This window comes from Achroia grisella, unplaced genomic scaffold, assembly GCF_030625045.1.
Source record: "Achroia grisella isolate CSIRO2021 unplaced genomic scaffold, CSIRO_AGI_Agris_v1 utg511, whole genome shotgun sequence".
In the NCBI taxonomy this organism is placed as follows: domain Eukaryota; kingdom Metazoa; phylum Arthropoda; class Insecta; order Lepidoptera; family Pyralidae; genus Achroia; species Achroia grisella.
In genome coordinates, this window is record NW_026712905.1 from 6,247,757 (window position 1) to 6,273,639 (window position 25,883).

At 33.2% G+C, this 25,883-nt stretch overlaps 3 protein-coding genes across 3 annotated transcripts in view; 2 read left to right on the forward strand and 1 right to left on the reverse strand.

Annotated features, from left to right (window-relative positions):
* Window positions 1-186: 186 nt before the first annotated feature.
* On the forward strand, window positions 187-1,039 carry LOC131846515 (peptidyl-prolyl cis-trans isomerase FKBP2). Its single transcript, XM_059195838.1, has 2 exons — window positions 187-581; window positions 738-1,039. Exons 1-2 carry the CDS (start codon window positions 396-398, stop codon window positions 993-995), a joined length of 444 nt encoding a protein of 147 aa, XP_059051821.1. The 5' UTR covers window positions 187-395; the 3' UTR covers window positions 996-1,039.
* A 1,356-nt stretch (window positions 1,040-2,395) lies between these two features.
* Window positions 2,396-3,889, forward strand: LOC131846626 (alpha-1,3/1,6-mannosyltransferase ALG2). Its single transcript, XM_059195979.1, has one exon. The coding sequence runs from the start codon at window positions 2,543-2,545 to the stop codon at window positions 3,806-3,808; it is 1,266 nt and encodes a 421-aa protein (XP_059051962.1). The 5' UTR covers window positions 2,396-2,542; the 3' UTR covers window positions 3,809-3,889.
* A 1,435-nt stretch (window positions 3,890-5,324) lies between these two features.
* Window positions 5,325-25,883, reverse strand: part of LOC131846628 (activating signal cointegrator 1 complex subunit 3) — a 28,905-nt gene continuing 8,346 nt past the window's right edge. Inside the window, exons 11-38 of the mRNA XM_059195980.1 lie at window positions 23,750-23,876; window positions 22,848-23,131; window positions 22,593-22,698; window positions 21,937-22,161; window positions 21,465-21,554; window positions 20,824-20,968; window positions 20,458-20,594; window positions 19,642-19,818; window positions 18,784-19,009; window positions 18,200-18,341; window positions 17,253-17,364; window positions 16,532-16,623; window positions 16,154-16,230; window positions 15,446-15,666; window positions 14,738-14,840; window positions 14,106-14,295; window positions 13,107-13,260; window positions 12,678-12,814; window positions 11,896-12,112; window positions 11,324-11,482; window positions 10,804-10,945; window positions 10,274-10,464; window positions 9,189-9,379; window positions 8,652-8,820; window positions 7,901-8,188; window positions 7,098-7,232; window positions 6,655-6,859; window positions 5,325-5,506 (exon numbers count right to left, since the gene is read on the reverse strand). Coding sequence (XP_059051963.1) covers window positions 5,358-5,506; window positions 6,655-6,859; window positions 7,098-7,232; window positions 7,901-8,188; window positions 8,652-8,820; window positions 9,189-9,379; window positions 10,274-10,464; window positions 10,804-10,945; window positions 11,324-11,482; window positions 11,896-12,112; window positions 12,678-12,814; window positions 13,107-13,260; window positions 14,106-14,295; window positions 14,738-14,840; window positions 15,446-15,666; window positions 16,154-16,230; window positions 16,532-16,623; window positions 17,253-17,364; window positions 18,200-18,341; window positions 18,784-19,009; window positions 19,642-19,818; window positions 20,458-20,594; window positions 20,824-20,968; window positions 21,465-21,554; window positions 21,937-22,161; window positions 22,593-22,698; window positions 22,848-23,131; window positions 23,750-23,876 — 4,591 coding nt within the window. The 3' untranslated portion in view covers window positions 5,325-5,357. The remainder of the gene's footprint in view (window positions 5,507-6,654; window positions 6,860-7,097; window positions 7,233-7,900; window positions 8,189-8,651; window positions 8,821-9,188; window positions 9,380-10,273; window positions 10,465-10,803; window positions 10,946-11,323; window positions 11,483-11,895; window positions 12,113-12,677; window positions 12,815-13,106; window positions 13,261-14,105; window positions 14,296-14,737; window positions 14,841-15,445; window positions 15,667-16,153; window positions 16,231-16,531; window positions 16,624-17,252; window positions 17,365-18,199; window positions 18,342-18,783; window positions 19,010-19,641; window positions 19,819-20,457; window positions 20,595-20,823; window positions 20,969-21,464; window positions 21,555-21,936; window positions 22,162-22,592; window positions 22,699-22,847; window positions 23,132-23,749; window positions 23,877-25,883) is intronic.

Here is a 25,883-nt window from a genome sequence, read left to right on the forward strand (position 1 = left end):
CTGCTGAAAAAATACTAAATTCTTTATGTATTCTAGTTCCATGACCGGTCCTGAGAAGTATAGACTATGATATTTCCTTTACTCTTTGGTATAGACTGTAATTTTATTTTTTTTCACAATTCTTTATTCATGACCATGGATACAAGTTCTTCAGAGATAGACTTGACATTCTGATACGTTGTGACTCTGTGGTGCTGTCTGTTGTCGATTCTTTGCCTGTGGTGTATCGTGGGTGTATACTGGATTGTCTTTTGAATAATTATCAATTCATTACAATATAAAATATATTAATATTAACTAATATCAAATTGCCTGCTTGATTTGAATACTAGAACTTTTCATAGTGATAACATTTGTTTACATCAACATTAAAATTCTCATTTAATATACTAAACATGGAACCTACTTTTAACACTCTGTGTAAAATTATGCTTTTTGTTTTAATATTTTTGAGTTTATTTACACAAGTTGTTTTTGGAAACTCACCAGCGCAAAAAAAATTACAAATTGGTATTAAAAAAAGACCTTCGGAATGTCCAATCAAGAGTAAAAAGGGGGATTTGCTTCATATGCATTACACGGTACTTTTTATTTTAATTATTAAAAAACTATTGTTGAGTGATGGCCCAGTCTAAGTTCAAAATTATGATATGATAATGAAGTTCTATATATTATGTTGTGATATTTTTTATTATATTCTGCATTAAATATAAACAATAATTTAAATATTGTTTCAGGGTACACTGGACGATGGAACTGAATTTGATAGCTCGATACCACGCGGCAATCCACTTACCTTCACACTTGGTTCTGGTCAGGTCATTAAAGGTTGGGACCAGGGATTGATGGGGATGTGCGAGGGTGAACAAAGAAAACTTGTCATACCCCCAGAATTGGGATATGGAGATGCTGGAGCTCCACCTAAGATACCAAAGTCTGCTACACTTACATTCCATGTAGATCTTGTCAAAATTGAACGGAAGGATGAATTATAATTACAATTTTATAATACCATTAATTATGAAATAAAATATGTTTCATCATTTAGATGCTTTATTTGAAGATTAACTAATAAATCCTAAGGAGCACCTTTTAACTGCAAATTGTAAATATTATCTACTATATTGTTTAAGTTTTAGAATGCTTAAATAAAATTTTGGTCATTCTTTAATAACTAGCTGTTCCCGTGACTTCATCCACATGGAATTTAAATTTATTTTTCTAAAATAAAAGAATTTATTCTGAAATTAAAGTAGCCTAAGTTACTTCTTATTACATCAGCTACCTGCCAAAAAAAGTACCGTCAGAAACGGTCCACCTATTTAAGAGATTATCCTGAATAAACAGACACAAAAATTGAAAAAATGTTATTTTGATGTATTCATATGCATGTAGTAAAAAATTGTTATTTCAATATTACTAACAGACACTCTAATTTTATTTATATGTATAGATAATAAGAATGATAAGGATTATATTTAAATATTCTGTAGAAGGTTATGAAACGTAAAAACATTAATAGAGGCTTCTACATTTATACAGCTTTATCTAAGCCCAAAACAGACTATGTATATTAATATAAATTAACTAATGCACTATAAATGTATAAGGTCTTTTATTATTAAACACCGATTTGTTATATGACTTTATTATGTCAGCGGACAGACTCCACTACGTAACAGCGACAAATTTATTTATTCAAAATAGGTGCCAATATTTCGCGGGGGGGGTGGGGGGTGCCAATAGAAGGTATGTAAACAAATTCTCTAAAATTTGTTACTTAAGTTTATATACCCAAGCATATAAACTTATGTAACAAATTTTAGAGAAAGACAAATACAAAATCTGCTATGCTATCACCTAACCACCACCGCGCCACAGCCAGCTTGACTATTTTTTATCTTTTCCAATACATAAATTTAACTACATATGATTTGATAGCCATTTGAACCGGTCTGAAGTGACTGAATTTTTTTAACCCGTTTGCGAGGCCGCAGCTCCTCAATCCACCCTCGGGACCTGACCTGACCTGAGCTGATCTTCCTAGACTTCTTTATACAGACAGCTAGTTTGATATTACGCAGACTATAATCTCCCGATTTTCCAAAAATATTTGAATTTTTACGGGATTTCATATTAGTAAGGTAAAATAGTCCATATGATTAGACTGTTCGAATCAGTTATTGTACTGCATTATACATGTATGTACTATATTATTATTGTACTTTGTATTATTTGACTGTATTATAGCAATTTCTAGATAAGTTAATAATTAGTTATTGGACTAGAAAAAAATATTATTCATACATATCGACATATACATATATCGATGGACTAAAAACCATCGATTGGTATTTTACTGTCAAATATATGTCAAGTCTAGTTTGAAGTTTGTTTATGTTACTTGGCTAAATTTTACTTGTACGTTTACTAATTTTTTTTGCACATGTAACTGTTCAGTGGTCTATAATTACTATCTATATAATAAAAAAACAAATATTAGTATAATAAATAAATTACAAAGACAATTGGTGTAGTGACAATGGTTAAAGTATTATTCCTCCACCCAGATTTGGGTATCGGCGGTGCCGAGCGACTGGTACTGGATGCCGCATTGGCTTTCAAAAGGAAAGGACACGAGGTTGCTTTCTATACAAATCATCATGATGCTAGTCACTGTTTTGCGGAGACAAGAGACGGAACATTTCCAGTAACAGTTGTAGGCGACTGGTTACCGAGATCTCTATTTGGTAGATTTAAGGCGGCCTGTGCGTACGTGCGCATGGTTTATGCAGCTGTATATTTGGCTTGGTATGTTATACCCGTAGAGGAACCGACGCTTATATTTTGTGATTTAATATCCCTTTGTATTCCATTTTTGAAAATGGCCCATGGGCCATTCCGTGTCGTATTTTATTGCCATCATCCAGATAAATTGTTGACTTCTGAAGGAGGGGTCCTTAAAAAGCTGTACAGAGCACCATTGAACTGGCTGGAGGAGTTGACGACATCTCAAGCTGATAAGGTCCTAGTTAACAGTAAATTCACAGCTAGGGTTTATCAGGATGCATTTCACAAAATCAAAGATATTCCAGATATTTGTTATCCATCAATAAACACAGAGTTCTTCAAGAGCACAACACCTATACCATTGAAAGAAGTTGTCCCTGTTGGTACAAATAAGTTTTTATTCTTATCTATAAATAGGTATGAAAGGAAAAAGAATTTACAACTGATTCTAAGAGCATTTGAACACTTGAAACATATTATAAGTGAATCTGAGTGGGATCATGTGCATTTAATAATGGCTGGAGGGTTTGATCCAATAAATTTGGAAAATATGGAGCACTACATTGAATTGACTGACTTAGCAGCTGAATTAGATATTGAAGATAAAGTGACATTTATGAAGTCTCCAAAAGATGTTGAAAAGGTATCCCTTCTGTATCACTGCAAAGCATTGGTTTACAGTCCGTCTAATGAGCATTTTGGTATAGTTCCTCTGGAAGCTATGTACTACAGTAAGCCAGTGATAGCTGTAAATAATGGAGGCCCAACAGAGACAATAGTTAATGATGTTACCGGGTCCCTCTGTGAACCAAAAACTGAAGCATTTGCAACTGCTATGAGCAGATTAATATTGATCCCAGAGCTTGGTGAAAGATTGGGTGAGGCAGGACGTAAGAGGTTTGAAACTAAGTTCTCGTTTGATGCATTCACTGAACAGCTTGATGGTATATTGACTAGAGAGAGACAGTTCATATCTGAAGCAAGAGCTATAGAGTATGAACAGAAGAAACATAAATAACATAATGTTGACTCTCCAACAATATTTGATGTTGTTTGAGAGTGTACTTAACCAAAGATCTTATTGTCAATAAGAATTATTAACTTAAGTATCTTTAAGTACATTTATTCTTGCACTCTATATTCTCTACATGCCCAAAGTGTGGGCACCTACATAATTTTGCTGATTGTTTTTATTTATTGTAGTAATGTAGTGCTTTATTTTACTTTTTACTTCTATAATTATTAAGTATTACTTTTGTTAAATACATTATTTACTGATATATCATTGTGGTAATTTCAATTATTCTATGTTATTATAGAAATTAATACATTATACTATTGACAGGGTTGTATTATCTATGTCAGGTCCCCTAAGTAATATAATACATTGTCCATGTATATTTCTTAAAAGTTTTAAAAGGAGGTAACTCAATGCTCTTTTATATCTATACATAGATGGAATATTTTTTAAACAAGAGCTGATAATTTTTATATTGCTGAAAAACCCACCTATTTGAACATTATCTGCTTTTTTCAAGTTGGTGAAGAAATAACTAAGTCTAGTTTTGTTTATATAATAATAGTATAACATAAAATATGCTGTTGAACTAATTTACATTATTTATACATATGTATATTTTATCAATGGACAGCATGCATTGATACTCTGTGCTCCTAGCAAGACAAGCCCCCTAAGTAGTTGCTTAATTTAAGTTAATCTGGTCCCGAGTATTTAAACGTCTGGTGTGAAGAACCATCTACTATTTTTGGTAGGCAGTAATTTATGTGTCATATATATTAAAATTTTGCAACTTGCCAATCTTGTACATTTAGTGCTGTAGTAATAGTTGCTTTTGTATTTATTATTAAAAATTTATGATGGTCCTTTTATTAGTATCATAGTACTTTCGTAAATCATATATGTACTTATGTTAGAATAAATATTCAGTTATATATTAATTTAAATACATATGTACATGGTAAATATGTCCTTTTCTAATACTTTATCTAACACATTTACTTTATAATGTTTTGTAATGTGAATGGTTAGTAGCTAAATCTAAATGCATTATGTAAATATATAATTGTTGCTAAAATGTTGCTGTTAGTGTGTTGTTATAAATAAATTGTACTATTTTTTTTATTCCACAGGCTTTTTTTTTAAAACAGCCAACATCCCAGATTATATTAGCCCAATATCATTGTAGAATAATATACATGCACTATAGTTATAGAAATTATTTCTGTAATGTAAATTTAACTACTTTCTTCTGCATATGGTGTAGCATTTGGGCTGTTGTGAATATTTAATATTATATAATATCATCTTACATTTTATTGTTGTTTGAAGGTTAATGAGGGAGCTTGAAGTCTATTGTAGAAATGTTACTGTCATATATATTGACTTTGCAGTAACTCATCCTATGTCCATTATTATTATTTACAGTATACATACAATGGTGTTAACTGTGTAATAGTGTACAGGATAATGCAATAAGTTTAAAGCGTCACTTATTAAATGAAAAGTAAATAAACAATAATAAAATGATTTATTTATAAATATAAATTTACTCCAATACAGTCTTGTCAAATGTATTATATATGTTGTCGACTTTCTCGACGGGTAGAGGATCTATCACTTCCAACTGTAGATCATACTGTTGATCTAGCCCCATATAGCTGTCACTGATAATGTATATAGTGTAAATTACGCGACCTGAAAATAAACATTGTTACTGTTAATGTAAAGTTAGGATATTTTAACACTATTGACTGGTAACAAGATAACTCATTTTTATATAAAAAATATATCCTGTTTATTTAATTTCATTTAGTTACTATTCAAATTGTAACAATATAGCCAGTATTATTTAATGGATACAATTACCGGTCAACGAAGTGTTAAGTGATAGTACACTATTTAATAATACAATAGGTATCAAATATAATGTATAATCATATAACATACAGGACATAATCTCAAATATCCATAGAAATAATTACTGCTACAATTTAAGATATAGAAAACTTTATATAATATTAGCTTTATATATATAAGCAATATTAGTGAAAGGATCGATCACATAAAAGTATTATCAAAGCAAATTAAAGTAAAGCTATGGCTATTTTTAAAGATTAGTATTTTATTCTTAGACGAATTCAAATGATATACTAAACCATTAAATATATTTTTTACTAAATGATATTAAGCAGTTTCAGATTTTCCTTTTGCCCAATATAGCAATTTAACTCAGTCACATTAGACCGTCAATTTATCGTAAATGGTCACTCCTAAAATATCCTTTATCATTCCAATGGACTAGAGTCTAGGGGCCTCGTAGTTTGCAGTGTACGGTACATTCAAGTCAAGTTGACCTCTACGTAGTCACTCCTCAAAAGCATTGTAGTCTATTCCTGGTGAATCATCTCATACTTCAACGGTGGCCCGCCATTTTATATTATTAGCTCAAGTTGATGCAATATAAACAAATACATATAATAATAATATACTCAGGAACACTTGAAAATGTATCTTGCATAGCACCTAGAATATATTACAGTTTTTTTTAATGGATGACAATGTAACAGTACTCCCGCATGCGCTAACTGTTAACACTGACGGGGTACCAGTGGCGGATAATTAGATGAAGATGAGGTCAGGCCAGTTGGCATCGGGCAAATTGACAAGGAATATTTATCACGTTGGTTTCTAGTTATTGCGCGTGGAGGTCAACCTAACATGTTACATTATTAGCAACGGGATTATTAGTTCACATTCCTAACAATCCCCTTTCCCAAGGGGGAAAGCAAAGGCAAGCTTACGGTTGATTGTTCCCTAATATATATATATATATATATAATTACCTGTTTTTGGTGGCGTGTGGAAATCTAGATGAGTAACGTGAGCAGCCCGGGCAGCGGGGCTCCGCTTGAGTGCTAATAAATCCCCAAGGTCACGGCAGCCGAGAGTGAGGATCCAGCCCTCGTTTTTGCCGCGTGGGAACCGCGGGCAATACACGTTGCTAGGGTTACCACCGCGGCGGTTCATCTCTATTAGTAGCGTATATTCCTGATGGAGGATAATGCTTTTTTTATATATAGGCTATAAGCGGTACTAGAGAACTTATATAGATATATACTTGAATATATTTTTTTATTTATAAAATATACATAGAATACACCCAGACCAATAGAAATAATCATATTCATGAATATAAATAAAACCGCGCGATGAATCGAAGTAAGGTTTAGCACTCCGCCAAGACATGACATTAATAACTTCTTAATGTAAGTAAAGTTTCACAAACCTGGTCAGCATGTACCGGTATCCACTGGTCACTTTTGGGTGGTTGCGGGAGACGCTTATCTTGTTCACAGTCGCTATCGTACCATATCCCTCGGACAGACAACTTTATATTCAGTGTAGGGAGGTCGCAAATAACCTACGGATCAAAAATAAAAATACGCTTATATAGCTATAATAATAATACTAATAATTTTATTTCATCCGATATTTACATTTTATAATACATTGATCCCTGGTACCTAAACTAAGTAGAAACCATAATTTAATTACCAGTTCTCTCCTCTTACAATTATTGCAATTACAACATCATCATCATCGTCATCTGCTTCTTCTTTATTCCATTTATTTTATAATATGTTTTGCTCTTTAAATATTGGAATTACAAATAACTATATGTATATACAAAGAATAGAACTATAATAAAAAAAAACACTACTCTTAAGTTCTTAAAACTATTTGTTCCAAGATATTGAGATAAGAGATAACTAATGCGATGCGAGGGCCCGTTAATTTAGAAGGCTGTTTAAGTTTGAATCTGACACAAAAAACTATGTCCATTTATATTTCTTCTTGATACACCGGTGATGGATCAATGTTTACATTTGAGGACCTAATGCCATCTGCATTAGGTCTTCCGCTCATCTGTCACTTTCTATTCATATGCCCAGAAAATGTGGGAATGTATATTTTTGCGTTTATCACTTGGACAGTTTACAATATCTTTAACTCCGTATATATTGAGCTAACAAGCGTAAAGCTGCAATATTATGGCTATTAAATCAGATGTAAATATAAGTAACTTACTCTATATATCTGTTCGATTTGACTTTCTTCAAATTCTCTTCTCATATATTTTGCCAGCAGTTCATAATTCTTCATACAAACTATTTTCAATCCATTTAACATCATGCAAGGTTTATTTGTATCTTTCGTCATTTGCGTAAATATGTATAAATGATGAGAATCAATATTTGGTAATGTGGTGAGTGGTGAGTCAATGGGCCACCGTGCTTGGACGATGCTCTGCATAAGCATCTGACACGACAGACAGACGGAAAGCCAGCCGTTTTCTGCTGATGTGTCAATCATTGCCTGAAAGAAAATTTGTATATAAAAAAGCATATTGCGACCGATGCAGAAAAAAATAAAGCTTTTTTTGAGGCCAATTGATCAACGGAATATTTATATTCAATATTGTCTTGCATGAAAAAATCTGAATGCCACTTAGATCACAAATTCAATCATTATTGTAATATATATATATCTATCTAATGCTATGTAGAAGGGAATGTAGATAAATTGACAGCACATACAGGATATACGACCGTATGTCATTTACATATTTTCTTCTATGAAAATTATGACATTTGGGACACAAAATACCGTCATACATATAAAACACCATATCCTATAGAGGGAAATATAGATCATTTTCTAGCACTTGATATCTCACTGTATGCTGATAATGATTTTGATTAGAATATTCAAATACTGTTTTCCATGAGAATTCGAAAAAAAGTTGCTTGAGAAGACTACAGCACAGGACAATACATACCTGCAGTATACGTATGGTCTGATCAAGCACTGACTTAGTATCAGTCAAGTAATCCGTGTTGGGTAGTTGCACGCGCGTCATATGCGCCTGTAGGAGCAAGAACGCTTTCACATTGGACGAATCTAGCGACAACACATCCACGGGTAGTCGGAGCTGTTGCGACAATTCACTGAAAAATAAATAAATATATAATGTAGTATTAATAAAACATAAAAGATATAAGTGTAATAAAGCTATAGAGATTAGCTCTAAAATTATTGTAGCCATGAGAAGCCGAATGAGTCACTATTAAAAAATAAATAAAAACGTGGGAACATAGCGAATTTTACCAAAATAAATTAGTATATACTCCTGTACGTTTGCCTCATTATAACCTATTTCGGACGCTAAGCAGCTTGCTTTGTAAGTTGTGTTAAGGTATTTTGTTTAATTCCGCTACCGTTAGCATGTGTGACAAATAACTCTATTAAGTACTGAAATGGACACATACAAAATAACAGCTACTCCGATAAAATAAATAAGAGATATTGTAATCACCCATTAAGTACATCCTCGTTATGTCTGACGGGTAGTGTGGCGTATTCGTGCGAGTCTGCCAACGCCCTTAGCAGTTCGTCGGCATCCAGCGACGGTGCCAAATGCAAGCTGAAGTGCTCCATGGTGTGATGCGAGAGGTAGTAGTACGAGGCGATGCGTCCCATCCAAGTGCTGTGCACTGTACGCTGGTCCTGAGTATATATATCATAGTGGAGTATATTAGTGACAGACAGTCACATATTCTGACGTGTCCTTAAACTCTAGTTTTACAAAATAAGTTACAAAGTCCTCATAATATATCTGATGTGATTCGACGACGTGCTATGGATTTGTTCAGGCGTTAATTAATTTTGGGATATTAATTTCAAAATGGAGAAAGCATTTGTTTTTCTTTTATGTATGTTATGCGATAGCATTGCTCTAGTATAAACTGATATATATAATTTATTATTATAATCAAATTTAAATGGAAAAGAAGTATTAAACTTACAAATTCACAAAGATTTTTCAGTTCTTTTGTACTGAAAAATATTGGTGAATTAGCTTAAAATTAATTTTAAAATATCTTTATATATACTAAAATAAAATTAATGTGACCTAACGACTTAATTGTAATAATTTAGTACGACAGTAATCTAATCATTTATCTATAAAGTTATTTATATATCGCAATTTTTAAAAGAGATTCTGAATCTGATTGCATTTTTATGAGTCACTATCACATCATATACATGTGACTGATACACATTTCAATAATTTTGTAACGAGGTTTTTTCTTGTTTAGAAATTATACTAATTTTGTACTTCATGTGCTTTTTTAGTAAGATGGTATTTATTTTTAATTTATATTTTTATAACTCTTGCGATAAAATACACTATTGGCAATTTGAGAGGGGACATAATGGATTAATTTATGTCCCAATTCTGTTTTTGACTTCAATATCGTGAATAAGACTTCCATTTATTATATCGCAGACAAAAACATTAACATAAAAAATGATAAGTTTCTAGAGAAAAGAAACAAGGTGCATAATTAATATAAATCTAAAAGAGGATTGACATCCGAATCCTCTTGACAACAGTACCTCTTCGATCTCTACGCAGTTGGCATGAGAGAGTGCATCGAGGCTGGTCTGGACCAGGTTAGAGAGGTACCGGTTCACATCCTGCGGCTCCAAGCTTTCCAGGTTGTAATATGAGGGGTTCTTCAGCAGCCGGCGGAAGAAATACGTCCACGTCATGTAGTCTAGGATGTCCTGTTTTGTATGCACAGTACCTGTACAAATAATAATAATAATATTTACCCTGGACAATATACAGAGTGCCACCCAGTCCCTAGGTAAGTAGGGCTTGTGTTGTGTTATGATAGATAACTGACATAAATACTTACATATATTGTTTTTATAAATACATACTTAATAAATATAGAGAACACTGAGATTGATACAAACAATCATACTCATGAATACAAATGTTTATATCGTGCAAAGAAACGCACCCGTAATCATCGGAATTAAAGCGGTGTGCTATACTCCAGGTTGTTTCAATATTTTAAGCCGTTTTTATTGATTGATATGAGTCATGTACACATACATACGCGGGATATTTTACATACCTGCAACAATCTCCGCGTTCAAGTGGTCAGCAAGCACCTCCAATAGACTAGATTCCACCGGGAATGGTTCGTAGAGGAACTTTTTGTAGAAGTTTTTCTTCTGATCGTGAACTAGTACCACAGCGACACCCTCATTGTCATACTAAAACATGTAGTAATATATTTTAATATAATTGAAGTATAATTTTGAATCCTATTATATATAATATAATATAATAGGATTCAAAACAATTTTCGATATTGCTACCTTTTACTATCGCAAATTTAATTAAAAATAAAATATAATAAGGATAAATTTTATTTTCGATATAATAGGGACGTGTAAAATGAACTGGATACCAGTTGCATTTTTTAAAATCCATTTAAAGCGTATACATTCATTGAGGCACATATCAACGTACGAAATTAAAGTTTAAATTTGCAACTGTCAGTAATTCATTTTCAAAGAAACAGGCTTATTAGCGGCGATGCTATACGGATTTTCATATATTTTTAATATTATATTTTAGACATAACTAACCTGTGGTCTGCCCGCTCTGCCCATCATCTGTAGTACATCAGTGATGGGCATATCCACGTATCGCTTCTGCTTGCCGTCGAAGTACTCTGTGCCTTTAATTACGACTAAGTGAGCTGGGAAGTTCACTCCCCAAGCCAGCGTCGCTGTGCAGATTAGGACCTTGATAAATTGAAATTAATACTATATTCTATCTACAGTCGAAATTAACTTAATACAGTATTATATTTAAACTGTAAGTACATCCAAAGTAAATAATATATAAAGAGGATCTTGTTTTCATTATTTGTTTGGAACAGTTTTTTTCTGGTTTTCCAATATATATAGAAAGCTAGATTATTAGTCAGTAACAGGGGCTACTAATAAGTAATCTGGTATTTTATATAAATTACTTCAATGTAGAAATGTTTCTGTAAGCATGTGCATCCAATTAAAAACGACTCAGTTAATTCATACAATGGAATGGAAAAACAGTTATATTTTAAATTACATTATAGTCGAAATTTAGTGCGAGTCAATTTATATGCTAAACAGCTTTATTTCGAAATAAATAAAAATGTTAAATTATGAGATACCTGTATTTTCTGATTAATAAATAATTCTTCAACAGTGTTCCGGTCTCTCTCATGCAAGCCAGCGTGGTGTATGCCAATACCGAACGCGAGCGTCAGTTTCAGGTTCGATTCTCGGATGTTGGATAGAATTTGTTCCATTTCCGATTCTTGCATGTGCAACCATTGTTTCGGGTTGTCTTCAGCTGCTAGATATGCGATTAGATCGAGGGCTGTTAATCTGAAATTAATCATACATATACATATCTATATCTTACTCATTATACATTTAATAATATATTTATATAAATGTGAGTATAACAAAATTTATAAATGTCTCGAATCTAATGATTATTTATCATTTTTTACCGAGGTAAACTTCGGCTTAAGTTTTTTAAGTCGTCTGCGTGGGTACCTGTCTCCTTTTTTCAACTGCCAATCAGCTTGCTTTGGAAGTTCTTTCGGTTGAATGGTGAAATACACAGATAATTACGGTGGTATTAACATATATAAACAACATAACATATATAACATATATAAACAACATAACATATATAAACATAGGTAACCCGAAAACACACAAGAAGCGCCGGGGAATTCAGCTAGTCAATTACATTTGATTACTTAAAATTGTGCACGGAATGAATTTGTAACAGTGCATAATTTTTTTTTACATGTTTAAGGCAAATTATATACAATGGCTCGCATATGGCAGTTGTTCTAGCGTATGCTAGTTCTTTTTTTCTGTCAATGGTATTTGATGACAAGAATTGAGCAGACAGGGTACTTGTTCATCACTCCTATACCTGGTCTGACGTCGACTGGAGACGAAGACGAGAGCAGGCGCCGATGGCGAGTGCTGGCGTATGGCGTGGAACGTCGGTTTGTTCATGGATAACATTCGCGGGCAGTAATGTCTGCCTGGATGCCCTGATATATGTACCTGGTGAACACATTTAATCATATAACTTACATAATCTCTATCTGTAATTCAACAATATCTAAATTTTCTCTTTTTGTCTACCACTATCTAGTATATATATTATATATATAATATGTACTCGTGTGTAAGTTTATATATTTATGCTTATAAAATATGTTTATCTATAAGTTCACATTAAATATAGTATTTAATGTGTAATTCCATACCAAAAGTGAAGGTTTTTTATACTACATTTGCACTTTGTTTTGTATATTGTGTATGTAGTTGGTTTCTAAATAAATTATGTGAATACCTCTAATGGGACGGGTCGTACAGACGGCCTGAAGTTGTACAGCCCCATTTCGCCAATATTCAGCCAGTTGGCGAGGTCTTTCGCATTGGCGAGCGCTGTCGATAGGCCGATGATCCGTAGACGTCGTGACGTATGTGACTCGATGAAATTGGTTCTATTAAGTATTAAGATATATTTAGTGTATGTAGAACCAGTTGACGTTGTGTATGTATTAGTTAATTGTCTTTTCTTTAAATGATATGGAAAATTAAGACAATGTAGTGGAATTATTGTATTCTTATTCATCATAGTATTATGACCGATTTTCGGAAGTCAAAACTCTTGTACACTTGTATTAGGATGAAAATATCTACTTACCGAAAGTAAATTCTTCTAAATAGAAGAAATGTGTTTGTTAGTATGTACATTTTATTATTATTGTTTTTCTTTCTATCAATCTTATGGGTATCAGGCGTTCGTGTGGTCACTTATAAACTAAACAAAATAACAAGGCTGTGATAGTAAGCTGTCACAACATATGCCGAGTATGAGCCATAGAGCAAATTAATAACATACAAATATAATTTTGTGTAGTTTCATTGTAATTTTATAAATTTAATAATGTTATTAGTTGACAATATGTTTATGTTTCTCTTTCAGTTACAGAAATGTTTCTTTTCAAAAATATAAACAGGATTAGATTACCATAATTTTGTTGTATTACAGGCAAATCGTTTTTGAATTTATAGTAGCGGTTCCACTGTTATGATGATGTTAAAGAAATTCAGGATGAATAAATTTAATAAGCGCAACATTATTAATATATAAAATCTACTGACCACCACTATAAACGTAAGAACGTCTTCAAGTTCATTTACCTGTATAAGTATATGTAATTTATGACTATTAATTGCAGTTTGTCATTAACATTATTAACAGCATTTTTTTATACTATATTGTTAGCAAAGAACCATAAGGCCCATATTATCTCTATAATATTGATATTGTAAAAATTATTACCTTGAAACAATAACTTCTAAGACGGGACCCCTATCCTCACCCAGTAGATGTATTTCATCGATAACGATCAGAGCTACATCCCTGACGTAGTTCCTTGTCTGCCAGGATCGACTGATGCCGTCCCATTTTTCAGGAGTCGTGACTATAACCTGTGCGTTCTTTATTGATCGAATGTCGGGCGACACATCACCTAGGAAATTGTAATTGTAAAATAAGACAATAGGTATAATTTATACATACATACCGTCACAACTACTATCCCGATCGGGTAATCAAAAAGGATCTGCTAATATCGCCCGTCATATCAAACGTAACACTTGACATGAAAATGTTTCGCAGGGTATATTTATAATTTTTACTCCCGGGCGGAATTGGAGTGTTTAATGTAAAAATCAAAGTAGTTGAGTGACTTTATAATGATACGAAAAATACCTTATAGATAATTGGGTTAATATTTTTAAATAACGATATCAATGAAAGAAATCAGTTCTTTATAATATAATCAAGTCTACATGTATAATATATATTATATCATTGCCTTACCTTTCCTCTTATTTGGGGCCCATCTTCTACCGGTCCCTATCATGACTATATTATACTATTATGACTAATTAGTTATATATTATAAGTACCTGTCAATTCAACAACTTTCCTTCCTAGTTTCTCCTCGAGACGTACTTTCCAATCTTTTATTCGTTCTTTTACTAGTGCCTTTAACGGCGCTATGTATACAACCTGGAAATTATATTTAAATAATTATTATTTATTCAGCTATCATAACATAGCATAATACAATGTAGGTAAATATAAAATAGCTAAATAACAAGAAAACACCACTACAAAGAGTTATGCGTATAGATTTTGTTATGGACTACTATCTATTTATCATTAAGCCAGATCGCTGGCGGAGTAAGAAGTTAGGTACCTATATATATCACTATATTGACAAAAAAAATAGAAATTGTCACTATGTTGATCAAAAACTTTTGGTTCACACAGTTCATATATAAAGAGTTTTAGCTAATGACTTTGTCACATTTAATATATTTAATACAAGTGTGAATTGTGCTCCGTTATTATTATTTTCCATATTAGTAGTATTACTAAAGCGTGTCTGAATTTTCATGACTAAATATCAGAATGGATTTTAATAATTTGATGTCATGATACATGATATCTTGGGACGGACATACACATCTTTTATCTAAAATAAAAAGCACTGAAATTCGCCATGGCCTCACGGAATGGATATATACTGTTTTATTTCAAATATATATGACATAGTTGTAAATTACAGTTAGTTTTTAATATAGCGTCCATTCATTCAATTTCACACATACCTTACATCCAGGATATTCATTGAACACCCTGAACATGGCGACCTCAGCGACGATCGTCTTGCCTGAGCCAGTGGGCGCGCCGAGCAGCACGTTATTATCCGTGTGATACAAACAGTGGAATATCTGCGTCTGTATGGGGTTGAAGTGGCTGAAGTTGTACAGCATCTCGAACGATCCGTTGTTTAGTGCTGTCACAGGCAGAGGTTGAAGTTCCAGCAGATCTAAAAGTTTTATAATATATTTCAGGACAATTACCACAGCGTCACCTAGTCTCAGTCCCAAGCTAAGCAGAGCTTCTGTCATGGGTACAAGACGACTGATATAAGTATAGAATTACGATGAATAATAATAAACTTACAACGTTTTTATGCTTTAGTAAAGATGTACCTATATATATTGATGTAAGAAATTATACCCATATACCACTATACATGGAGGCATAATAGAAATTATATAATGTTGTGTATAACAAGACGTGTGGCAAGATATATACTTTATTTGAGTTGCATAACCTTAAAAACTATCAAACCGGTCTCATAATTTTATTTAAGTAAAGAAATTCATTCTTAGAAAGTTTATTATATTCTAAGAATTTGACTGCAATTTCATTTTCGAAAATATAAGAGTCGCCTATAATAAATGATCTCATGAAGTAAACTCGGGGCGGGTCGCTAGTGTGTATCATAAGTTTAACTAAATTAGAAATACCTGTGTGAGGTGGATGTGTTTCTGGCAGTATCAAATGCTGGAATGTTAGCGGCAACACACTCTCAGATCCAAGCCACCTAAACAATAAATATTTTAAAACACTGAATAGAACTATATAAAACTAGCTGACCCTCGTAACTTTGTCTGCTTTACACTTCCTTAACTTTTACTGGCTCATTTTACATAATATCTTTTTTAATTATAGCCTATGTGTTAATCTGATGTATAAGCTATATGACTATAAAGTTTCATCAAATCCGTTCAGTAGTTTTTGCGTGGAAGAATATCAAACATCCATCCATCCATCCATTCATACTCATAAACTTTAAAATATTAGTAATCATTCTAAAGAGAGGAGAGTGGACTAGTAATAAATACCTTTCCGAAGTAGCTCTGATGTAATATTGAGGGGGAAGAGGTTCAGAAATCGGGATTGTAATGATAAGTTCTTGTGGCTCCTTGGTAATAACCTAAAAACAATAGAAGATACAGTTATCCGAGGATATATTTAAGTAATAATCTAAATAGCATACCTCTATAAAAAAATAAATGATTTTCATCTAATTTACATAGAACAATATTGATTAAAAATTGTGAATTAAATATTTAACAAAATATATGGGGGAAAAGGGGATTGTTAGTAATTTGGACTGATACCCTATTGCTAGCAATAACCATGTCAGATCTCCCCCTCAAGCTGTTCTCTCTGGAAACAATGATCACAAATTCCTGGTGAATTTGTCACTCGCCGGCCACCAATGGAGGAGGATAAGATGAACATCTTATCCTACTCCATTGGTGGCCGCCCATTGCAAATCGTTAGTGCAGGCGAGTGCACCATTCCATTAATATGCATAAAAATGTATGTACATACACAATTGTTCTCGTTATAATATAAACATAAGGTTTAATGAAAAATTATTGTTTCATAATATTAGGATATCATTGGTGATACCCAATGATAGGATAGTATGTCAAAAAAGACAACAAGAAAGAAATAAAACTAATTATTTAATGATACAAAGACACAACTATGAAATACAAAAAAGAATAATACTCATACTAGATAAAATAATTATTTATAAATTAAAGTAGGTACCTGCTTTTTCGTTATAAGAAAGTATTCATGATAATACATTATATCAGTATCAGGATCTTCAACCCATATCCAAAATGCCTCGGGTGCTTTGCCATGATATTTGTCATTCCATCTGCATCGAATAAATCACGGAAATAAATAAATGAAAACAAAACATAGTGTTTGTTAACAGTCTAGTGGCCCAGGTGGTTTAGCAGTTAAGCATACCACCTTACATCCAATAGCGCGGGTTCGATTCTTCGCACTATGTAATTTTTTTGTATTAATTATTGTGTATGTTGGTGTTGGTATTTTCTATGTATATTATGTATTAAGTATTTTTACAAGTTGTCTAGTACCCATAGCTATACTATATAATAATCTCTGCTCAGCTTGGGTGTAAATGTAGTTGTGAGAATGAATTGACCACAGGTATTATTAATAAAAGAGGACATTCATTTATATTTTGATGTTGCCACTGTTACGGTTAATAAGAGACGAATGTCAAAATATACATAGAGGAAATACTCATAGTGTAGGTTAAGCGAAGAAAATGTAAACAAAGTATCCTTTCAAGAATGGATATTTTTGTCAATTTACATCATCAACCAATTCTTATAGTTACTGTATTAAGTAATAATATGTGTATCACAGTGCCTCGGTGGTCACATATTTGTATTCCCGAGTTAGATTGTTTGTATCCGTTTGGGTGTTTTCTATTAAATACTTATATCAGTTATATGCCCATAACACAAGCTCTGTTTACCTTAGGACTAGATGACATTGTGTGAATTGTTCAGGGGTATTATTAATATTGTTATCCTTCCTCTAGAATCACTCTATCTATTAAAAAAACCGCTTCAAAATCCGTTGCGTAATTTTAAAGATTTAAGCATACACAGGGACAGACAGCGACAGCGACTTTGTTTTATACTATGTAATGTAAATGAATAAAGTATGTGACTCACTTGAAATTAGGTGTAATAATAAGACGAATTCTGAGAACTGTTCGTGTTATTGGATGTAGACTCGCTTCCATTTCTAATAGTGGGAACTCATCTGCACATTTCTTTAAATGAGTAGCGTTTTTAGGGTTTCTTATCAAATCACCTATAAATAAAGATTATTATTATATTATTATTATTTTAAGACGATTGTATAACATAGGGTGATCGAGAGGTGATCGCAGTAGAATATGGCACCAAGAAGTGCCTATGCAGATGGATTAATACAAACACTACCTGGGTAGAATAAGAATGAGAGATAATAGAATACCTAATATTACTAGTTTGTATTATTCACAAATTAAAAAGAAAGTTCAAACTTTCAGCAAGCAATTTGTGAAATATTTATTGCCGTTGCACATTTTAGTTTAGAAGAACTGCTGCTACAAGAAGTTTAACTAACATTTAACTTCTTGTAGCAGCATACAAGTACTTTCTACACGTGCCACCTTTAGTCCTTGTAACTGCCCTTCCCAAAACTCGTATCGCAAGGCACGTATAACCTACTGGCAACGCAGCTCACGTGTAAATACTAAAAACATTCTCACCTATTTCTTTCCAGTCCATATCTCTAATTTGATCCGGCTTCAACATGGGATATTCAATATGTTTGAGTGTCTCGATAGTGAAACAATTGAACTGTCGCATATCACTGTAGAAATCCCAATTTTGGAGTTCCAACATCTTCGCCATCTTGAGATATAAGCCCGCCATGTATGCGTTGTTTTTGCGGAGTGTAATTTCGAATAGTGCGCGAACTATACGTACAGCATTCTGAAATTTCATTATAATCATTATATTAATACGTGAAGCAAAGTAACGCTATGGAAGAGTATGAAATTTGTCACAAAGTTTACATGGAGCAGAAGTGCAGAAACAATTTTTTTTATTAATAAAATAAATGTTACACAAACTTTCATGCACACATATGGTACATATATACATTTATAATAATTTTGTCTATGACAATAGAGCATAATGAACATTTAAAATTGAATGACGGTCCAAATTTGTAACTAGTGGTTGCCCACCACTAGTTACTATAAAATAAGCAAGTTGATTAGAATGGATGAGCTAGTAAAACCTAGAAATAACATGCCACTTTAGTTTGGGCATGTGGAAAGATCGTAAGGTTTAGCGTAACAAATTAGATGTGCAGTACGGAGATAAAATAATGTAGGTAACAGGAAACATATACAACTATCCGAATCGAAGGACCAAAGTAAGTTGATTTCAGTAAGTAGTAGTAGAATTGACATACTTTATAAATTGTTAAATAACAAAATTATTTATGCTAATTAAAGTGGTTATTGTATTAATAACAAATTTTGTATTTTATTGATAGAACATAAAAAGATATTGATCATTTATGTAAAATGTAATAGTTGTTTTTTTTATAAAGATACCTGACTGATGTAGTTTAAATCAGATTGTAAGGAGGAGCCATTAACTCGTCCGCGAGACAAGTAAGTCTGCAGCAGTATATTGATCTTCCAATGTATATCTTCAGGTGGGTCATCGATGCGCAGTTCGCAGTAGTGGTCCTTTAGGTTCCACAGTTCCGTTAACTCTTCTTTTCTGACCTGTTGGTGTGAATGAATTGGGATTGTTCAGAGATAAAGAGTAAATATTATTCATATATACATTATATCAGTCATGTCAAAGATAGAAAGGTCGATAGAATGGCGAATGCGTCCCGGCCCACATTCGCCCTCGGGCTGTATCAATAAGGCCCGCAATCAATCAATCAATGTAATTTATAACAAACGTATATTATATACTATCATATAATTAAAAAAATAAATTGTTACAATAATTTTATTTATTTTAATAAGTGCCGCCTACACAATCTAAATTTAATATATGGCCGTCTGCACAATTGAGTTTGACACCTCTGCGTGGATTGCATCTCTAGATTATTTTCATGAAAAAAAAAAGGAAAATGAAACGATTGTCACTAGTACTAAATTAGTTACAATTTATTGTAGTAGTCGTTTGAGTCGATTGGCAAACAGATCTACAGAAACTAAACAAGATGCAATTACCAAAATAAGATAATGGAGAGGGGAAAACAAAGGTATAGTTACATCAAGCAAATTAAAAAAAAATGTCGCCGGTTCAATATTTAAAGAGCATGATAGAGGATCGTGGAAAGTGACATGAGCTCCAACGACAAAAGCATGGCTTTGAAATCATGAATGAATACATAAAAAATGACAAACCTTCAATTGTTGGAAGTCGGAGCAGCGTGTAAGCATCTCCAGTACATACGCCTGCGTCATAGACTTGCGAACCATAGAATTGAACACTTCCATTGTTTCACACGTTATGTAGTAGTGACTGGCGGTCCGCCCCAGATCTATAATAATGTTAATGTCAATTGAATATAAATATATTATAATAATATAGTATAGATCTCATCATTATATCTGACGACATGTTTACGGCGGCTCTATATATGCGCATATAAAAAAAGTATTTATATCAGTTGTTCAGTATCCATCTTGGAGAAAATCCTCAAGGAGACCGGCCGAGACAGTGCACACAGTGTTATTATAATGTTACTGTACCGCATGTTTAGTACTCACCAGTTACATTTAAGTCGCCAGTACGCTCGTTATAGCGTATCATGTGGGTTTTGTCGAGTTGCATAGCAGCTGCGGTGATCAATTCACGTCTCTTTGTTTCTAACATTGGGTCGTCTTGCACGTCATTGTATGTTAACCCATATACCTAAACAAATAGATATACATACATCACTAAAAATATAATAGAATTTTCAATTTTCGAGGATTTTTTCATTTCATTAATCAGGACTATTGACCCATGCTATGCTATGTTATTATTCCATGTCAGGTTGACAACCACGTGGAATACATTATGGTTAATTCATTGTGACTTCGCCATGATGGGCTTACTGACCTGACTTTATCATCATTGACTTATATTCCGCCAGCATACACCGTTAGTGCAGGCCAGTGCAACATACTGTTATAATTCATTAAAAAGAAAAACTACACCCAGTTTGAATTTGACCGACTCCTTTTTGTAATATTTATATTTCTGACCGACTGCAATGATGGAAAAGATGTAGTTGTTACATTTCTTTAATGAGGGTGTTTGGCTTGTTCCGTGGTATGTTGGATTTATTTATATCAATTATATTTATACAGAATAACAGCAGAATGTGTTTCCTCTTATTTGTCTATTTGAAAATTTTGTTAATTACCTGAGGATTAATTCTCATTCGCACGAAGAGATACGTGTAACTGAGCCATTCCACTGCCTCATCGATATTAGTAACTGTACCAAGTGCAACCTGTAATAAAAATATATATACAACCAAAATGAGCAATGAAACATAAATTAAGTAGAATTGTATGGGTATCAATGTTGATTATGTCACTTGTGTTTGACATATTTTAATTGCTAGTAGCATGTTGATGTATAGCCTTCTTTGATAAATTTTCTAAATCGGATAAGTAGTACCAGAGATTATTCCGATCATTCAAAGTCATAATTTTTGTCTGTTTATAATATTAGTACAGATATACTTTCATACCTAGACAACAAAAAACGTACATTTACTTTAAATAATTTACACACAAGTACTTTGTCACATTGACATTATTGACGTACGTAAGTTTTAAACGTTAAGGTACGTAAGCGTTTCACTATTGATTCTAACCCACAATATTTACCTCAGCGTTTAAATTATCTGCCAGTAGGTTGATAAAGTTGCTCTCTATAGGGAATTGATTGGTCATCGATTTCAAATAATGTGTCAATTTATCATGCGTGGTGATGATGATGCCAGTTCCCGAGGTGTCGAATTGTGGACGGCCAGCGCGACCGAAGATCTGGAGTACGTCCAGAATACTGAGGTCCACGAATGTGCCGTGACTTTGGTCGTAGATTTCTGTACCCTATTGAAAGAAACGTACGGATTACATTCAAATAACATTCACACTATTTTTTGTCACAGAACGTTTTCAAATGTTTGAGTGTGGTAATTCATAATCTAAAATCATATTAAGTGGGAACCATCAGAGAAATTATTAAATTAAAAACAAAAAGATGAATTCAAAATTGGCAAAGCATCACGCGCATAAAAAATACTGCGGAATAAAAAACTGTTTCATTTTTATGGTTTAGAAAATATGACCATAATTCAACGGTATCATAGTTGGCGCGAAATATCTATGATCAAGAAAACTATAGCTTACACAGTGAATACCTATTTAAGTTAAGTTATAAAATGCATGTCACATGGTATAAACCAGAACTCTAATTATTATGTGATATTTACGTCACGTGATGCCTATTCTTAAAGGTGATGCCAAAGTGAAGGACGTACCCTAATAACAACGGCATGCGCAGGCAAGTTGACACCCCAGGCTAGGGTTGAAGTACACACCAGCACCTTTATGTAACCATCAGCAAAATACTTCTCAACCATGTTCCTAAAAACATAAATGTGAAACAATTAATATGAAATTTCTATAGATTTTTATTTAATAAAGCCTTAGCACATTATATTTACACACATAGTGTAATATTATCAGAACAATAACAATAATAAATGTTACAAAAATATATAATAAAAACATACCTATCACTTCTCAACATTCCGGCATGATGACATGCAAATCCACTTGCAAATAACTCTGCCAATTGTTTATTAGGACTTGTAGATATTGATTTTTTAGCCTTCAAAAAGCCACCGGAGTCTTCAGGCTCGAAGTGCTTGAGATGACCTTTCTTTTGGGCGAGTTCTTTCAGTATCATGGCGGTTTGGTGCGTTGCATTACGTGCGTGAACAAATACCATCACTTGGTGACCTTTTTGTACCATATCTACCGCTTTATCGTAACATATTTCATTCATTATTTGTAGCTATAAAAAAATATGTAAAATGTATTTGTAGCTATAATATAATATTTGTAGCAATTAAGAATTTTGGGAATTCCATAGCGTTTTTTAAACAAAAGATAGCCTATATCCCTGTTTGTGATATAAAATATCTTAGTGTCTAATTTTATTAAGACCCATTGAGCTATTTTAGTCATGAAACCGTAATAATCAGAAGACACTGACTTTCGCATTTACTTGGATTTATTTTTGACAAATCGAAGTAATGTTTTATGCATAAAATATAATTAATCAAAGTGGGATGTAGGATGTTTCTTTTAATGAATGAAATGAATTAATATATATATTTTTTTAAATAGGATTTAGTGGGATGGACATAGCAATTATAGCCTTCCATAAATTACGTTACATGTTTTTCGACAAAAAAATATATTGTGTGACAAAGGTCTTCGTCTTAAATTTCGTGATATCACATTTCAAAATCTAATACATGCAACAAGTATTAAAACACACAAATTTAGTTATTAACAAAAATATTATAGTTGAAATTTCGTGAAGGGGAGGTGTCTCACAAAAGCCTACCTATGACAAGCGCGCAAACAATTCAAAGATGTGATGTATCTGCGCGAAGCTGGAATTTACCTGTCTTAGATGAGCACCACCGCCACTGCCGACTTCTTTGACACCAATAAACTGTTGCTCCAAAGGTACGGGACGAAATCGTGAGTCGAAGAAGAATAAACCGATATTCGGGTTTACACGTAGAAACCTAGCATAACAGATATTGTTACATTTTCACCTTCTTTCATCCTATTGTTACCTACATCTGTTAAACTATTGCTCACTAAATACTTAAATGACAAACGAGAATGGCAATAGTGTTTTTTTTTTTTTTTATTCTTTATTGTACAAAAAACACGTGTACAAAAGGCGAGCTTAATGCCATATGGCATTCTCTACCAGCTAACCTTTAGGTACAAATAGAAAGCGTTGTAGGGCAGTAGTGGCGAAAAACTGTGACAATAAAAACTATATAGTAGATATATAAATATAATATACAACTAAAATATACATAAATAAATAAAAATACTATGTATGATATGGATACAAAAATTACATAAAATAAAATAATATATACACGATATAAATATAAATGTGATATATAATGTACATATATATAAATATATATATACATATATATAAATATATATATACATATATGAATATAATACTCATAATTCAACACCAAACAGTTATAGCTCATTCTGGCGACTCAGTAGGTAGTTAAAAAGTTTCTTTTTAAAAATGGGTTTACTCTGTGTTCTGCGCAGGTCTACAGGTAACGCATTCCAAAGGTTAATTGCCGTGACTGTGAAAGAGTTGGACATAAAGGTTGAATGATGGGAAGGAGTAAAGAGAAGGAGGTTATGAGCTGAGCGAAGGTTACGGGGATGGGAGTCGCTGATGAACCGAAATCTATCTTTCAGATAAGTAGGAGAAGAAAGGTCGAAAATAATAGAGAAGAGTGTGCAAAGGATACGCAGGTCTCTGCGGTTACGAATTGACAACCATTTAAGTTGTGAGCGAAATTTAGAGACGTGGTCATACTTTCGCAGTCCAAAAATGAACCGGATACAGTTGTTAAGGAGACGGTCCAACTTATTCAACTGATCTTGGGAGAGGTTAGTAAGACACACGTCAGCATAATCAAAATGCGGAAGTATAAGTGATTGGACGAGGAGCAATTTAGTGGAAGGTGGGAGAAAGAATTTAAACCGATATAGAACACGGAGAATACCTGTGACCCTGCGAGATATCTCCGCTACCTGCAAATGCCATTGAAGTGTCGGGTCGATAAGAAGACCTAGGTTTTTTACGCTGGGACAGAAAGGGATGATATTATTCTCAAACCGTACATACAAATTTGCCGAGTTTAATTTTGGGAGAAGTTTTGAGCTCCCTATAATTATTGCTTGGCATTTGTTCGGATTAACCGATATGCCAAAACGATGGGACCAACGAGCTATGTTGTCGAGATCAGCATTGAGACGGTCTACGGCCGCAGAGATGTCATTAATGTCCGATTGTACATAAAGTTGCAAATCATCTGCATACAGGTGGTAAGAGCAACTGAGATGGGAGACAACTAGATTAATAAATAGAGAAAAAAGGAGGGGAGAAAGAATACCGCCTTGTGGAACACCGGCGACCAACTCACACCAGTCAGATAAGTCCTGCCCGGAGCGAACGGCCTGCTGGCGACCACGAAGATAAGAAGAGAACCAATCCAGTGCTGAAGACGAAAAGTTGAGTTGAGAAAGTAGGGTTAGGATTAAGTCATGATCAACACAGTTGAAGGCGTTGGAGAAGTCAATTAGAACTAGAATAGTAAGTCGAGTGTTCTCCATACCTTCACGGAAGTCTTCAGTTACATTAAGTAACGCAGTGGTAGTACTGTGACTAGCCCGAAAACCAGACTGGAAAGGAGTAAGGAAGTTACAATTATTTATAAAGTAAGATACTTGTTTATGTACCGTAATTTCAAGAACTTTCGATAGAAAAGGCAAAATAGAGATAGGTCTGAAATGATTGGAAAGAGTTGGATTGGAGACTTTGGCAAGAGGGATAACAAATGCTTTTAGCCACAATTTGGGAAAACTGCCTGAAGATAGAGAGAAATTGACGATATGAGTAAGGATAGGAAGGATTGTGTCTAATAAGAAAAAGACCATAGTTCTACTCACTTCGTCATAGCCTTTAGCATTTGATTTTATGG

Bases quoted from the DNA above. Each gene is read 5' to 3' on its own strand.
- LOC131846515 (XM_059195838.1), top strand. From the start codon at position 396: ATGGAACCTACTTTTAACACTCTGTGTAAAATTATGCTTTTTGTTTTA. The intron at 582-737 runs GTACTTTTTATT...ATATTGTTTCAG, and splicing joins TGCTTCATATGCATTACACG to GGTACACTGGACGATGGAAC.
- LOC131846626 (XM_059195979.1), top strand. From the start codon at position 2,543: ATGGTTAAAGTATTATTCCTCCACCCAGATTTGGGTATCGGCGGTGCC.